Source organism: Odontomachus brunneus, unplaced genomic scaffold, assembly GCF_010583005.1.
Source record: "Odontomachus brunneus isolate Ranch 3 - 2012 unplaced genomic scaffold, Obru_v1 Obru_scaffold_051, whole genome shotgun sequence".
Lineage (NCBI taxonomy): Eukaryota > Metazoa > Arthropoda > Insecta > Hymenoptera > Formicidae > Odontomachus > Odontomachus brunneus.
In genome coordinates this window covers 946,649-963,502 of record NW_022639501.1, presented here as the reverse complement: position 1 = coordinate 963,502, position 16,854 = coordinate 946,649, and the positions used below count along the sequence as shown (strand labels likewise).

The window sequence follows — 16,854 nt, the reverse complement described above, 5'->3', positions numbered from 1 at the left end:
ACCATTATTATTTCATATTATATTATTGAGCGCGCTCTTGGACGCTGAAATAATTGACTATATACCAGTTTCTAATCTTATTGACAATTTATCGGTTAATGTCATGTTGATGTCAATTTGGTGATAGATTAGTGTGATGAGAATTCAAAAAGAATTCAATCGTATGTCATCAATTCTGAGTTCATTTTCAGATGTAAAAAGAATTCTTCAGAGTTCAGTTCAGTGAAAAGAATTCTTTTTGCATCTAAAAATGAATTCAGAATTGGTGACATATGACTGAATTCTTTTTGAATTCTCTGTGCTATCTGGGGCTTTCTTGAATTATCAACAACCATGATGCACGAATATCTAGACACAACGTGTGTGATTAAAAATTTCCAATAATGCTATATCTATAGGTTGCATTCCAAAACGTTCTTTCCGAGGAAAATTTTACTCTTAAGACTTAGTGTATATAACAGAGCTCGGAATTAGTTGCCCATTTCGGCCGATTCTCAGGAGCTACGCCTTCTATCTTCCTCTTACCGCGAGCGGGCCACGAAAGGTCGAGCCTCCAAACTTGAAGCCGCGACTGGCCGCGATCGTCATTTTCGTGGCCCGCTTGCGGCAAGGGAAAGATAGAAAACGTAACTCCCGAGAATCGGTCGAAATGGACAACTAATTCCGAGCTCTGGTATATAACATGAACTATAGATTTAAGAGTAAAATTTTCTTCGAAAAAGATGTTTTGGAATGCAACCCTAAGGAAGAATGATAGAAGATGCATATTTCATGTTGGATATAGAGTTAAGCCAGTAGCGTACGAATTCCTTGTCCACAACCTTGCTTTATTAATTTTAAACCGAAATAAATTGACCAACCACAGTCGATTATTTTTAAAATAATCGACTGTGGTTGGTCAATTTCTTATGTCTTAAGAATTAAAGCAAGGTTGTGGACAAGGGGGAAAACAAACACCGTATACGGCTAAGTTTCTACTTAGCGCGTAACGCGTCGCGTCATCCGTAGCGTCACGAGTTAAACCAATCAAATCGTCCTATTTTATTGCATAACTTTACGACACGACTTCTGAGGTGACGCATCGCTTATTGCTCGACATTTTAAACAAAAAATTTATGTCCATATTCTCAACTTACTTTTATCGATAAAGGTACCTTAAACCTTCTGAGCTAATTAGGTGGCTTCTAAAACAATATCACCACTTTTATTGACCACTAATCAATAAAACCACTTTTATTGATAAAATTGAGTTCAGAATATGGACCAAAGTATGTGAAATATATACATACTCGAAGCAATACTGCCTATGATACGCCATAAGCGGGATACGATGGAAAGACAGACTGCTATTTGAGTTTGAATTGGTCCTCAAACTCAATTCAATTTATTTGCTTCATATACTTATCCTGATTCACATACAAATCATTGATGTTAAGTTATATTGTGCCTGCTCATATATTGCATTGACGCGTCGCGATGCGTTCAGTGTGAATAAGAATGACGCTATTCTTGAGTTTCCGTCGCGTCGCGCTAAGTGGAAACTCAGCCATACCATTGGCTTTTACTCTAAGCAAAGTTTGGTCATGACTGCGGTTTTATCATGGATGTAGGAATATAAGGATACAGCGTAAGCTGAGTTTATCGGCAAGGGGGGTGAAGCCGATTTGAGGGACGAGGTGTCTCTAAAACTGTGCCTGAATTTGATTGGTTGAGTTGTACTCATGCGCAGTACCGCCAATTATAAACGAAGTATTAAGAACATGAACATATAATTCAGAATAATACGTAAGTTAAATTTATACGTATACGCAACTATTTCAAAAATAAGGACCCAAGGCTGCGTTCAGAAATCCTACTCGATTAGTAGAGTAATGGCTCCTGCACACAAGACGCGATAATGCTTGCTGCGCGGCGGAAGTCCGCGCGACAGCCAATCAATATGTTGTTTTTCCATAAGAGCTAAAAGGTTATTACGGAAAGCAACATATTGATTAGCTGTCGCGCGAACTTCTGCCGCGCAGCAAGTATTACCGCGTCCTGTGTGCAGGAGCCATTAGGCTGCGTTCGGGAAGACGCTATTTAGCGTTATGAGCGTTCTCTGTCCTTGTTAACTTTCAGGAACAAACAAGGATAGAGCACACTCATTGCGCTAAATAGCGTCTCCTCGAACGCAGTCTTAGAAAGGAGATCTGTTCTTTTAGCTGAACTGCCTGAATTAGTGCAATAAGTGCAACAAGTTAGGGCTCATTCGCCTTGGCAAAAAGCAGAAAGATAGAAAGCCAATCAGAACTCGCGCTCGTAGAAAAACAGAAACTATCAACTACATAGATGATAATCAACAGTTTCTGTTTTTGTATCAATCCTAAGTATTATACGTTTTATGCGTTTTTATACGTATTATACGTATTTTACCGTATAATGTAAAAAACCCTAGAAAATGCTCAAAAAATCCTGGTACCTATTATGGACTTCTTCGGAATCAATTCCGATCGGAAACATTCAGATATTTCCTAGATTTCTATTGTCTTTTCTAGAGTAAACGGAATTATTCCGATCGGAACTGATTCCGAAGAAGTCCATAATGGGTGCTTTCCAATTGCTTAACACATCTTGACACATACGTACACAAAACCAGTTTATTAGTCACATATTATCTAAAATATCTTGTAAGATAATATGCAATCAATAAGCTGGTTTTGTGTAACACAGTGTACGATTGGAAAGCACCCAATAGGTACCCTGAACACGCCCATTACGTCTTGAAACTTAAGCGGGAAGCACGCACTCTTGCATAATTATCTATTGTTCCGCGTTAGGAAATTCTAACTGAAAAATTGAAACCTGAAAATTTTCTGACGATCGTGAAATTAATTTCGCAAGCAGTTTAAGTAATCACGTTAGATCGCTTCGCGCAGATACCTCACGATATCGAATTTTATTTAATAACTAATTCTGTACTTTACGAAATGCAATCGCCACGCGAGAGAGAAAACTAGGAAAATTAATCGACGGAAGATCTTTCGAAGCGGGTGATGTGATCGTGCATTTTCTGTGGCGCAATCTCTGCGCGTTAGCGTACTGATCGAGACTCCTCGAAGAAGATCGCATTCAATAAAACTGAATAATTTTACAAAATTTTGAATTCAAAGCGTATACTCAATATTTTAATGGCATCTATCAGACAGTGTTAGAGTTTAATTAATCAAAATTTTCTTTAACAAAAATTATTGATCAATTAATAATCTAAGTTAGTTAAACAATTAATAAATATATATACATTAAGAGAAAGATACTTGAAAATTTGCAAAATTTATAAAAATGCATTATTACTAATATTATTATTTGTAAAAACGATCTTTCAATTGTTTCGAACAGTGTGCTTTACTGGACGGCACATATACACACTACACTACAGCAAAGTAAATCGCATTGATTCATAAACATGCATTATATGGAAAGATTTTTTATCTTTTTATTACCAATTTTTTTATCTTCCTATGTGCCGATCAGGGCAACCACGTTCTGCTTTCGTTTCTGGAACAGAAAAATTCGCCGATTAGATTCGTGCATTGATGTTAGTTTGAGTGAAGAAGTTTGTAATATTAAAAAATAATAAGTACACGATATTTTTCACGCTGGGAAAATTTTTCGGAATGAATTCACACTTAGAATGTTCCACATTTTTCTTTTTCTCGACGTTTCAAATAAATCTCTTAATTAGAACAAATCAGCATCTTTCAAGTGGTGATTTTACTCAGGAAAAAATTCTCCCCGCGTGTAATTACGATTTAACGCGATCTTTGACTCGATTCAAATTATCTCGATTTTGAGCAAGAGAATTATCAATCAATTGGATTTATAATTACAAATGCTAATTAGGAAAGCTAACCTTCGAGCTAACCCCGCTTGGCCTGAGCCGGATCCTCCGGCTCCTAAGAATCGGCTGGTTGTCTGCTTCGTCTCTGCAACAGAAAGCATATTTAAATTTAGTATTACACACGACAATGGAGAAATTAAGGAACTTGATTTCAAACAAGAGAATTTCTAGTTTTATTGGATATCTAATTACGAATTTAAATCAGTGAAACTCACCTTCGCGCCAACTCTGCCAGGCCCGAGCCGGATTCTCCGGCGCAGCATTCCCTTAGAGTCGAGTGCTCGTCTCTGCAACAGAAAGCAAATTTAATTGAGTATTAATTAATTACATGACAATAGAGGCATTAAGGAACTCGATTTGAAGCAAAAAAATGTTCAATTTTGACAAATTTATAATCACGAATACAAATCAATGAAGCTTACCTTCGAGCCGACTCAGCCAGGCCCGAGTCGAATCCTCCGGCGCGGTATCCCCCAGGCATCGCATCTCCTAGAGCCGCATTTTCTCTATTAGATCTCTGTGACAGAAATTTAATTTAATTTAGTACCAATTAATAATTTTATAAATTAGTATCAAATAGTTATACGCGACAGCAAGACGGTGAAAAGAAATCGACGTAACAGCACGCTCGAGTTGCTTCCCAATATATAATAAAAATATTTAAATGACAACCGAATAAAGAAATAATAAGACTCGAATAATAAATGAATGATGATAATATTTGTGTGTGTGTGTGTGTGTGTGTGTGTGTGTGTGTGTGTGTGATTGGCATTGAGGAACTCGATCGCGACGTTTCTCTAACAAGTAAAAAAATAAATAAAACGCGATAATTACCCGCTGCGGTAACGCCCACAACACCTGCTCGTCTGATAAATATGCATCTCAATTCGTGTTAATTAATGTGTAATTGTGGCGAAATCAAAATGCGGTATTAAAAATTAGCGTGAAATAATTTAGAAAATAACGCGACAGCTCCCGATGTACTTGTTTCGACAGTTGAGAGTGTGACGTGACACTTAAGCACGTGCTCGCGCATGCATGTTTACATGACTCGGCCGCGCGCTTCCCCAAGCGCCGCTCTGTCAGCGGCACGAGCGATCTGTTACGACAGTCTGTTTACCTAGCCTTTGTGGAGCCTAGAGTTTTTGTTAGAGCTGTTGCCCAGGTATGGTTATTACCGATTATTTGATCATCATTATTTCGTTATTATCCACTCGCAGGTATTATCACACGATTGTTGAGCAGATATTATTATCACTATTCCACCATTTAATATTTCACCATTTAATATTTCACCATTTAATATTCGAATATATTATTACTTCTTTATTCAGTTCTTATTTATTTAATTATTGCTATTACGCATAGGAAAACAACTCGGGCGTGCTGTTACGACACTTTATTTACCCCGTCATTAATCAGTTATTATCGCTATTATTTGTTCAGTTATTGTTATTCATTGTTATTTTCGATTATTCGATCACTGTTATCCACATGCGGATGTTATCATACGATTATTAATCAGGTATTAATATCACTACCATTTATTCGAGAGTATTATATACATAGTTGCTTTCCCCTATACGTAATAGCAATAATTAAATAATAAATTAAATAATAACCGAATAAAGAAGTAATAATACTCGAATATTAAATGTTAGTGATAATAATATCTGCAGGACAATCGTGTAATAATATCCGCGAGAAAGACGAGACTGATGAGAGATGATTTAGCTTTGCGATAATATCGCCGCTAGCTCGCTTCGTGCCTAGTGCGCGGCCCAATTATCAGTGGTGAACAAGAATGGAAACAAGAATAGGGAATGAAAACAAGAATGGAAATAAGAATAGAGAATGGAAATAAGAATGGAAACAAGAATAGAGCGATTGGACGTGTGTCCTTTTTTTACTTACTATCATTGTGCGGAAATACAACAAACAGACGCGAATCAGACGCATTTTATTATTAGGTAGTTCGGGAGGTGAGAGGTGGTTCACAATACGATTTCAAAAAAATTAATTTTTATTTGTGACAATTTTATCGTAAGGAGTTAATAACTGGACTGTGGAAATGCGACAACGTTGCAATCAGCTGATGTGTCAAACGAATAACCTATAAATCAGTATAATAAAATTACGTCGTAAATTCTTGTTCTGTCTGTATTGTTTCAGTTAGGCGATAATTTCCCGAAAAGTGGAAGGAATAATGTTAGTATCAAGGAAAATCTCTACACGATATAATTTAAAGGCCTATTCTTTATAACTGCACTGCTGAAGGGAGCGTCCCAGATGCGCACATTGACAAACGGACACAGCCAACCACAACGCCGTATGATTAGAGATATTCTAGAGACTATAAACAACGACATATGATTGGATGTGTCTGTTTGTCAATGTGCGCATCTGGGACTCACTCCTGCTGAACTGGTGCAATAAATTGAAGGGAAACAAGTTTCTTCTCATTCTAACCTTTTGCATTAGTTCAGCAGTGCAGCAAGAACAGATCATTAAACTATATTGAGTAGAGATTTTCTTTAGTACCAATATTATTCCCTCCACTTTTCGAGAAATTGTCATCTAACCCATTTTTTCATGCAGAGAGGACAAGAATACAAATTAAATAATTTCGATGAACAATAGGATAAATGTGAAATTTGAGGCTTTTATTGTTTCATCTAACTTGCCTGCACAGTGCATTACTGCCAACGTACAAGCCACAAACTACATGGTACTGAAAGATAAATTCCTTCGTTTTAACTAGCACTAATTCTCTTTCTTAAATTTCTACCCGATTTCCTCTCTTCGTTGTAAATATCCCTAACCGTCCCGACGACCGAACGATTCGAACTGCCGGACTAAGGACTTTCTAGGAACATTAATAAAGAGATAATTCCAATGTCTCTGGACAAATCACCAAACATTTATCCTGTTCTACAAATATATAAAGCGTTTCTCGCGACTTATACTATGACTTCGTACCGAAATACCGCCTATTATCTAACAACTCTTCCGACTCTTAATCGACTTTTCGACGACTCTCTCAATCGACTTCTCGATTTCCCCGCGCCCGTGAGAGTGTGTCTCTCTCGTCTCGAATCGCTTTTTAAGCTTCTTTTTCCGGATCTCTAGAAGTTTCTCGATATTTCCCGAATCGGTCTCGTTTCCGATCCTGCGCCTTTTGTGCTCTCGAACTTGCGCGCGCTCTCCACGATACTATCGATATCGGTTGCTCGCGTAATCGATAGTCGAAGGACGCTACCGCTCCCGGTTGCTGGCGCCACCACGCGGCGCTCCTATTCGTAATCTTTCAGTACGCTGTTGTTACGTTTAACTTTTTTATTAAATATTTATAATAACAATAAATAATATTGATAATTATTGTTCAGACAATGTATATTTACCTTTAACTTATCCCAATTACTTTTTCTCCTTTGCACTAATGGATATTGATGTTAAATAAATACGAAATTTAATGTTCTAAAGTTGAATTCAGGGTATTTTTCCTGCCAAAAGTTTTATTATAGAAAGTTGAAAAACCAAATAAAAGTAATAAACTGTTGAGAAAGTAAAAAATAACTTCTTAAATAAGAAATATATTATGTTAGCCACTATTTATATCACTTATCACTAGGTTTACAACACGTTTGAAGCAGATATTCAAATTTTTCGTTTTTCAAGCACTTTTGTCACCAATTGTATCTCAGATACATCCTTAGGCTGAGTTCCCATTGAGCGCGTCGCGTCGTCTGCTTACGTCACTAGTTAACCAATCAAATCGTTCCATTGGAACAAGTGCGTCGTGCGTCGCGCGCGCGTCATCCCAATTAGAGGATTTGACTGGTTAACTCGTGACTCAGGCAGACGACGCGACGCGTGACGCGCTCAGTGGGAACTCAGTCTTACAGCTATTGTAGAATGACCTTAAAGCCCGTATCAGACTACCGTCTGCACAGGCCGACCAGACTGCCGACTCTCAATGGACCAATCACAGTGAGGCGTCGAGTCGGCAGTTTGATGGGAGCGGTGCACTTGGACACGGTGCATTTGGACACAGCCAATCACAGCACCGTGTGATTAGAGACATTTGTAGGGTTCCTTGGAACAGCGCCTTGTGATTGGACTGTGTCCAATTGCCCCGTGTCCAACTGATATACACCCAGTCTGATACGGGCTTTAAGGTCGTTCTACATTAGTTGCAAGCCGATCGCAAGCAGACGCAATTCTTATTGCGACAGCCAATCAGAAGCATCAATGGTGCTATTGACGCTTCTGATTGGCTGTTGCAACAAGAGTTGCAACTAATAACGTGTTCGACTGGCTTTGGGTTAATCGCTCCGAGAGCGATTAATGACGTCATAAGTCTCTATTAGCCAATCATTAAGCTTATAAGTATTTGTTCGACCAATAAACGTAGGTTGAACCCAGAGTGAGTTAACCCAGAGTCAGTCGAACATGCTATTATGTAGAACGACCTTTGGAGATCTGTGCTGTTTGAGTACTGAGGAAAAAATATTTTATTATACTAAAATTGAAATTTAACGTATGTAGAACCTTAAGAAATTGACAAATCACTACAATTTCTTACCGCAACATATTAACGCTCTTATTCTAAAATATACACTAAAAAAATATTCAACGAAATATTCGACAGTTAAAGAATATTTATTCGATTTCCTATTCATATTTTTCCAATCGATATTTTCATATCGAAACTGAAATAATATCGAATATTCGGTAATTTCGAATATCGATAAACATTTAGCCGTAGCGTACAGACGTGTTTGAACTTTCAGACGTAATTAGTGATTTTTTTTTGGAGAATACTTTGAAATTATTTCCGGGAAACATATCGAAGAGACCAAATAAATATTATAATACGATCACAATCAACGATAGAATTCTTAATCGAGTAATTGCGTTGGAGATATAACCTTTTAAGGTGCTTTTAAATCAATATTGAAAGAAGAAAGAAAGGGTTCTTAGGTCACGAGGTTATAAAATTACATATCGGTTGTTTAATGTAATATAAAGTGAATAGCAAGAGACATTTAAATGAAAAAAAGGAAAACCACGATACTAATTAATTTTTAAAATTCATTATGATATGAGACATTAATAAACATACAATTTGAAATATTAGTTGAACATAAGTACATGTGTGTGTATGATATAATATAGTGTGTAAGAGTGGCATGATGATTTCGACAAAGAACAGTGATGATGCTGGGCATGGACTGGAGAATCTTGGTATACCTGGACAGGGATATCTGAGAGATGCTTTGACGAGTTGCACAGATCCTTTGAAAGCTATCGAAGAATTTCAGGTAAATAATTAGCAGACAGCAGATATAGTTAATATATTTGTGTGCCACAACAATCTCTCACTTGAGACATCTCATATGTATTATGATAAATTTTCTTATATCTATATTGTCAAACTTTGTTTTACATAATTATATATAAGAAAATACAATGTGTATTATAAGAAGAGAAATCCTCTAAATAAATTGTGAACGTGTTAATATAATGATAATAATATCTTTCATATTTCAGATGGAAAATGGTATATTGTTACCATCATTGCGTCCAATGTTACCTTTGCTCGATTTACATGGAGTCAGAAGATTAGACTTTCATGCTTCAGTACTCGAGGAATTACGAGAAAAATTAATAAAACGAATTAATGAGATTGGCGCAGAAAGGGCAGATAAAAGCACTTCTGGGGATAAGAGGCTAAAAGAATTATTATCCAAAAGTTTTACTGCTGTGAGAGTTGCTCAGTTGCGACCTGTTGTGATGGCTATTTTGAGGAATACTCCGCATATTGAAGAAAGATACCTACGAGTATTAGTTAGGGAGAAAGAACTATATAATGATGCTGATACAGAAGTAAAACGTCAAATCTGGAAAGACAATCAAAGTCTTTTTGGAGATGAAGTCTCTCCATTATTCAGTCGTTATATTATTGAAAAAGAACAGATTTTATTCGACCATCGCAACTTGAACAGTTTGTTTTTTACACCATCTCCTAAAGTACATTGCAATTAATAATGTTTTAAAATTTGTACTTTATAAAATATTCATTAGCTAATTTCTTTGCTTTTCATCTTGTATAGGTGAGGAGGCAAGGAGATGTTGTACAGAAGTTAGCCCATATGATTGGGCACAGTGTAAAATTGTATGATATGGTATTGCAATTTTTAAGGACTTTATTTCTACGCACTAAGAATATTAACTACTGTACTCTAAGAGCAGAACTGCTAATGGCGTTACATGATCTGGAGGTGAATATGCTTCACAATAACGTTGCGCAAACTATATTGTGTTAGTTTTGTTAATATATCATTTGTTATTAGGTGCAAGAAATCATCTCTGTGGATCCTTGCCATAAGTTTACTTGGTGTTTGGATGCGTGCATAAGAGAGAAAAATGTGGACGTTAAAAGATCTCGTGAATTGCAAGTCTTCTTAGATAGTATTAAGGTATAAGATTCGATTATATTTTACAATATCATTTTAATTGAAGAGAAATATCACCTAATTTTATTATGTTCTGTATAGAAAGGACAAGAGCAGGTGTTAGGGGATCTGAGTATGATTCTGTGCGATCCATATGCAGTAAACTTTCTAGCTAGCAGTGCAATCAAAATTGCGCTTCATCTAATAAACAGTGAATCATTACCTAGAGAGAATGCAGTGCTATTGTTACTGCTGAGGATGCTTGCTCTAGGATTGTCTGCTTGGCAAATGATTGATACGCAAATATTCAAGGAGCCAAAAATGGACAGTCAAGTTGTCACAAAATTTCTACCTGCACTCATGTCACTTATGGTAATTTTATGAAGTAATCAAATATACATGATATTTTGGCGTATTAAAAAATTTAATATTTATATTATAATGATACGAGTATATACAAGTGACGTTGCTTCTTAGGTTGATGATCAAATAAGGCAGCTCAACTGTAGACTTCCGCCTGATGAAAGAGAGAGTGCAATTGCGATTATAGAACATTCTGGACCCCCTCCCGACGCATGTCACTTGTTTGCTCAAACCTCCGGACTAGCAGCTGTTTTGTCGATGTATTATGTATTACACGTTGGAGGAAGTAGTGGGGTTACAAGAGTTAGGGGAGATACTAGAGGCTTGATGAGGGTATTACCAATATTGCCAAATTGTCAAGCACATCGAGCTTTTGAAGATCCATTCCTGCATACATTGGTAATAATCATATTTGACGTCTTGCACATTAGGATTTATAAGAATTGTTATGCAATTTTTATAATGACAAATTTTTCAATGAATTTTACAGGTTTCGTTATTGATACTAAATATGGCTGACGAATTTTCAAACGAGTCATTCTGTACAGTCATTTTTGACGAATTTTTCTCAGCTGGTTTAAGCAGAGACAACGTTACACGACACTTGCTGAAGCTACTTTGGTATATATATCCTAAACTACCATCTACACGATTGCATTCTTTATTGAAAGCCTTGCAGCCAACGAGTCAGGTAATATTTTGCAATTTTTAAGAAACGTTAAACACCTAATTTTTTATTCACTATATCTAGTCAAGAAATCTGGTGTAAAAAATTACAAATTGTGTCATGTGCACAATTATTAATTAAATATTCCTTAAATTTACAGCACAATGAAGCAGTACATACACTTTACGAATCTCTACGTGATAAGGTCGGTAGTAACTCTACAGAAGATCAATTAGCAGCAAATGGACAAATGGACATGAGTCTCGATTGTTCTCCTTCTACACTCACTGGGATACCGACACCAACATCAAGTACATGTCCACTTTAAAATGCATAATATGCATTTGATGAAAAATTTACAGAGTATCTATAATTGATTTTCAAATCTTATCAAATACACATACAAATACACATACAAAATCTTATCAAATACACATACAAATACACATACAAAAAAAGTTTTGTAATTAATCTGTAATAATAAATATAATTTAATATGTAAGATCAGATATTTTGTTTAGGAAATCAAATATCTAAGTACTAATAAAAATATAAAAATCTAGGATGTTGTACAGATATCTTAAGGTTATAATAGTTATAAAGTTACTACAGTTATAATTAAAGAACTATAATTATAATTATGTTATTATAAATATCCAGATAAGAGGTATTTATATACTACAAAAAGTATTTTTTTTAATATGTACCAATATAAAAATAAAGAAGCATAGATATAAAATAATATGAAATATATATGAATGTGTGTCAAAATTTGTACGAATATCAATATTAAAAATCTGATAAAAAATATTAATATTATAAACGGTAACACAACTATTGTAACTGTTAGCTTTTTGGGAAATGTTTTATATTAAAATATAAAATAGAGGTAAATATATAAAATATATAAAAAAAATAAAAGTAAATATATAAAAGGTAAATATAAAATAGAGGTAAATATATAAAAAGAAACATATTGACATATAGAGATAAACATATTAACACACAAAGTCAAATTTGTTGGAAAACAATTTATTGTTGTAAAATATTTATAAATATTATTCTAATGAGATATTTTTATTATATATTTATAAATATCATTATTATAATGAGATATTTTTATGGCTTACATGTATTTTTATTGTTTATTACATCCATTACGAGTCTGTTTACATAATTCGAATCCAATTTGTAAGTCATAAGAATCATTGACATGTACATGGAAGCCTGTTTAGATGCAAGCAATGATTGCATTTGCATATCAATTAGGCTCAACCTGAAATTATATATTTTTAGGTTCTAGGCATTGTATATTAGGCTTTATAATTAAATATAAATATATAATAATTTACATCTTAATGATGATGAGTCCCACTAGTGTCCACTCAGCAGTTTTGAAAACAATGTTGGTAGCAGATAAGTAAAAAGTGCTAACCAACAGTTTAATTAATAAATATACATTATCGTAAATACGTTGTGTCACAGAAGAAGTACTTGCATTGGTTAAAGTACACAGCAAATCTGGTAATCTATATAATTAATAATAAATACTTCAATATTATATTCCATTTATTAAAAGTTCTAGCCTATTTTGCTGCATAATCAATTATCCTAATTGATTACTTGACTATTTATTAATTATTGAACAAAGGAAATATTCTTAAATTATCTTAAATCTATTCAATCGATCACAAATGTTACTTTATAAACATATCTTTTATTTTAATATATTTAATATATATCTTAATATATAATATATATATTTAATATATATTTTAATATATTTTAATATATATATTGTAAAAGTTTTAGGAATGTACTTTCTCGTATTTGACTGTTAATCAAGATGGTCGCAGCAAAAAAGCAAGAGCTTTAATAAGAATTAGTCAAGGCTTGAGTGCTATAGTTTTCATTATTCTTCAATATCTGTGTGATTTTATTATATTAAAATAACTTACATTTTATTGAGCTTATCCAAGAAAATTCGTCGACGGAGCGCATTAGGTGCATGAGCATCTGTTAAAGATAATATAGGTTGTTTATCCTCATTTCCATCTTTTGATTTGTTGTCTTTAACAATTACCATTTGTCCTTGGTAAAACGCACGTACCTATACACATGTAACGTGTATATATTACAACTGTGATTGTTTAATAGATCATATATATCTTCAATTAAGATTTAAAGATAAGTTCTATTAAATAATCTCTATATTGGTACCTTTAATTCTATTTTTTTTCCTTCTTCTTGTAGCACAGACAGATGAGGCAATGGGCAAGATGGTTTCAGGAAATTTTTCCCAAAATTAGCACGATCTTCCTTTTTATCTTGCAATTGCAACCTATTTAACTTTTTACACAATTGTTCATACCTATCTTGCTGTGTCAAATTTTTTAATAATTGAGTTTTTTCATCCCCTTCATCCAGCAAAAGACAAAGTGTATCCTCTGTAATCCATTCTCGAAAACTTTGCTCAATATGTATTATAAGATTATGATATGCATTAGCTTGTACTTCTGCATTATCTGATTCTTCCTGTCTATATACATTTTTATTTTTTATTTTCTTTGATTTATTCCCAGCATTATTGCTAGGCTTGGTAGATATTGTGATATTTTGGTTATTGCATACCCTGTCCAGTTGTAATTGTACAATTTTGTTATCCTTGTTATCTTGACTATTATTTACTTTATCTAGTTGGAAATGTGACATTTTACTACTATTGTTTGTGTTGTCGCTTATTTCATCCAATGGAGCTTGTAGTATTTCAGTATCACTATTACTGCATACAATTGTAGCATTTGCATTTTCTATTTTTATACCAATGTGTTCATGTATGCACTGAATTTTATTGAATTTAACAGCAATATGTGTTTCCAAATTCTCTGATTTTGTATTTTCTTCCTGAATGTGATCATTATTTGTATGTACTTGAAGACCACATAGTTTATCTTGCTGATTAGTACATAATTCTGATGTTTCGTGCAAATTTTCAATGTTTGTAAGAATCTCTTCTACTACAGTATGTTCTTCAACACTTGTATTATTTGATGAGTGAGAATTATTTTCTATCTCTGTACTTGATACAGTGGGTGATGGATGATTTTTTATTTGTTTAGTTATATAAAGCTCTTGAAGTTCTCTGTTCTGATCAATATTGTCGGTATCTGTATTTTGCAAGAAATTAATTCTTACTTCATCTCCAGGTAAAGGTGGTACAGAGTTTATAGGCAATATTTTAAAGTCAGGTATGACCTCTTTTTCTCTTAACCACAGTGGACTCTCAAGCATTTGTTCCAGAAGATAATTAGATGCACCATAGCATTTTGAACTGCAAAATTTCTTACGTTTACTGATATCATATACCTTATTTGTACGCGTTGATATACAATACTGTTGCTTGATGATAGCAGTCAATGGTTTTGAACAAAGAACATATCCACATAATTTTACAATAGTTCTTTCCTCTATTACATCCTCCATATGTGTTTTATTTATAAATTTCAACTATAAAATTAACAAATATTACTCATATATTATCTACTATTAAATATATAATTAAAATAAATAGTTGTAATAATGTAGTTAGAGCATGTTTACATGTTGAATAAGCCAGTCAGAATTCACATTTGGCTCCAAGAGCTGTTCAACTATTGCAAGTGCCTTTGCATCACATTGTTTCTTTTTTATTATTGCTAGCTGCAGGTCAATTTTTCTAAAACAAATATTAAATTTAGGAACAGAAACATCTACTAAATTTGTTTTATTATTATAAATTATAAAAGCTATTTTAACATAATCCTAACTATGTTATATAGTACAAAGCGGTAAAAACGATGATTTTTTATGAATAAATTCAATTTTACAAAAACTATGAAAATTTATGACTTGTGCATTTATATATAGAAGTATTCGGGGTCGATTATTCTGAATCTGATATGATATTTGTAAAATTAAAGGTTATGTTTGTAGTGAGGTTATATTTGTAAAATACAATCTATTTTGTCTGATAACAATCTAGGTTGCATTCCAAAACATCCTTTTCGAGGAAAATTTTACTCTTAAGTTTATAGTGTATGTAACATGAACTATAGATTTAAGAATAAAATTTTCCTCGAAAAAGATGGTTTGGAATGCAACTTTAATAACACTGATTTGTATTCTATAGAATTACTTTTTAAATCAATTTTCTAACTACTCAATTTTTCAAGTACTATTTATTTGTAAGACTTACTTCATATGCTTCTTAACTTTTGTTCTTTCCTTCGTTCCTGACATTGTTACAACGTTACTTATATTTATACACAAATGTCTATACTAGAGTGCGTTCAGATTCCTCATCCGAATACTCTCTATTAGCGTGTTCGACTGGCCCTGGGTTAATCGCTCCGAGAGCGATTAATGACGTCATAAGTCTCTACTAGCCAATCATAAAGCTTATAAGTACTTGTTTGACCAATAAACGTAGGTTGAATAACCCAGAATGGTTAACCCAGAGCCAGTCGAACATGCTATATGACTAAGTTTACACGACAGCTTAAAACCGGTTTAGTAACAACCATATTTAGTAAACTCTCGCATCCGATATTCGTATGTACTTGACCGGAAAAAACTCCGGTTGGAAAACTATTCTTTTAAATCGTTTGTATTTCGTATGAAGAGTTTTGAAGTGCAAATAAAAAGATTTGTGAGTCATTTTATTACTTATAATTAATTGTTCTTTTCTGGACCATGTATTTAGCCGGAAATAATGACCGGAGGTAAATTAAACAAAGGTTCGGTATGGTATCGTTTGTATTTCGTATGAAGAGTTTTGAAGTGCAAATAAAAAGATTTGTGAGTCATTTTATTACTTATAATTAATTGTTCTTTTCTGGACCATGTATTTAGCCGGAAATAATGACCGGAGGTAAATTAAACAAAGGTTCGGTATGGTATCGTTTGTATTTCGTATGAAGAGTTTTGAAGTGCAAATAAAAAGATTTGTGAGTCATTTTATTACTTATAATTAATTGTTCTTTTCTGGACCATGTATTTAGCCGGAAATAATGACCGGAGGTAAATTAAACAAAGGTTCGGTATGGTATCGTTTGTATTTCGTATGAAGAGTTATGAAGTATCATTAAAAAGGTTTGTGAGTCATCCAGATGATTTTAATTAAATATTAAAAATCATGTATTTGGCCGAAATATCGATCTCAAACACTGCTGTGGAAGTACCGTCAGGCACAATCGGTGTACTATTTAGTATTTCAAAATTTATTCTAGTATTTCTTTTTCAAGTAATTATGTACAATAATGGCTCCTGTACACAGAACGCGGTAATGCTTGCCGCGCGGCGGAAGTTCGCACGACAGCCAATCAATATGTTGCTTTCCGTAATAATCTTCTAGCTCTTACGGAAAAACAACATATTGATTGGCTGTCGCGCGGACTTCTGCTGCGCGGCAGACATTACCGCGTCCTGTATGCAGAAGCCATTAATGCAAC

The 16,854-nt window shown here is 33.9% G+C and overlaps 2 protein-coding genes across 3 annotated transcripts; one reads left to right on the top strand and one right to left on the bottom strand.

Moving 5' to 3' along the window:
* The first annotated feature begins 8,377 nt into the window (after window positions 1-8,377).
* LOC116845378 (negative elongation factor B) lies at window positions 8,378-11,927 on the top strand. 2 transcript variants are annotated; one of them, XM_032817965.1, is made up of 9 exons: window positions 8,378-8,417; window positions 9,056-9,201; window positions 9,431-9,910; window positions 9,994-10,161; window positions 10,234-10,359; window positions 10,438-10,707; window positions 10,813-11,097; window positions 11,189-11,389; window positions 11,526-11,927. In XM_032817965.1, exons 2-9 carry the CDS (start codon window positions 9,070-9,072, stop codon window positions 11,691-11,693), a joined length of 1,830 nt encoding a protein of 609 aa, XP_032673856.1. In that variant the 5' UTR covers window positions 8,378-8,417; window positions 9,056-9,069; the 3' UTR covers window positions 11,694-11,927. The 2 variants fall into 2 exon arrangements, with proteins under 2 accessions (XP_032673856.1, XP_032673855.1); XM_032817964.1 differs by lacking the exon at window positions 8,378-8,417 and adding an exon at window positions 8,454-8,816.
* A 552-nt stretch (window positions 11,928-12,479) lies between these two features.
* LOC116845379 (putative RNA polymerase II subunit B1 CTD phosphatase RPAP2) lies at window positions 12,480-15,765 on the bottom strand. The gene is made up of 6 exons (XM_032817966.1): window positions 15,600-15,765; window positions 14,966-15,080; window positions 13,586-14,872; window positions 13,324-13,475; window positions 12,718-12,894; window positions 12,480-12,641 (listed from the first exon to the last, which is right to left on the bottom strand). The coding sequence occupies exons 1-6, from the start codon at window positions 15,641-15,643 to the stop codon at window positions 12,485-12,487; spliced, it is 1,932 nt and encodes a 643-aa protein (XP_032673857.1). The 5' UTR covers window positions 15,644-15,765; the 3' UTR covers window positions 12,480-12,484.
* Window positions 15,766-16,854: the final 1,089 nt, after the last annotated feature.

What these genes read in the sequence shown, in the direction of transcription:
- LOC116845379 (XM_032817966.1), bottom strand. Translation starts at nt 15,643, where the DNA reads ATGTCAGGAACGAAGGAAAGAACAAAAGTTAAGAAGCATATGAA. An exon ending in AAAGTTAAGAAGCATATGAA is followed by an intron (nt 15,081 to 15,599) that starts GTAAGTCTTACA and finishes TATTTGTTTTAG; the next exon opens with AAAAATTGACCTGCAGCTAG. An exon ending in CTGACTGGCTTATTCAACAT is followed by an intron (nt 14,873 to 14,965) that starts GTAAACATGCTC and finishes TTAATTTTATAG; the next exon opens with TTGAAATTTATAAATAAAAC.
- LOC116845378 (XM_032817965.1), top strand. Translation starts at nt 9,070, where the DNA reads ATGATGATTTCGACAAAGAACAGTGATGATGCTGGGCATGGACTGGAG. An exon ending in TGGCGTTACATGATCTGGAG is followed by an intron (nt 10,162 to 10,233) that starts GTGAATATGCTT and finishes ATTTGTTATTAG; the next exon opens with GTGCAAGAAATCATCTCTGT. An exon ending in CTGCACTCATGTCACTTATG is followed by an intron (nt 10,708 to 10,812) that starts GTAATTTTATGA and finishes GTTGCTTCTTAG; the next exon opens with GTTGATGATCAAATAAGGCA.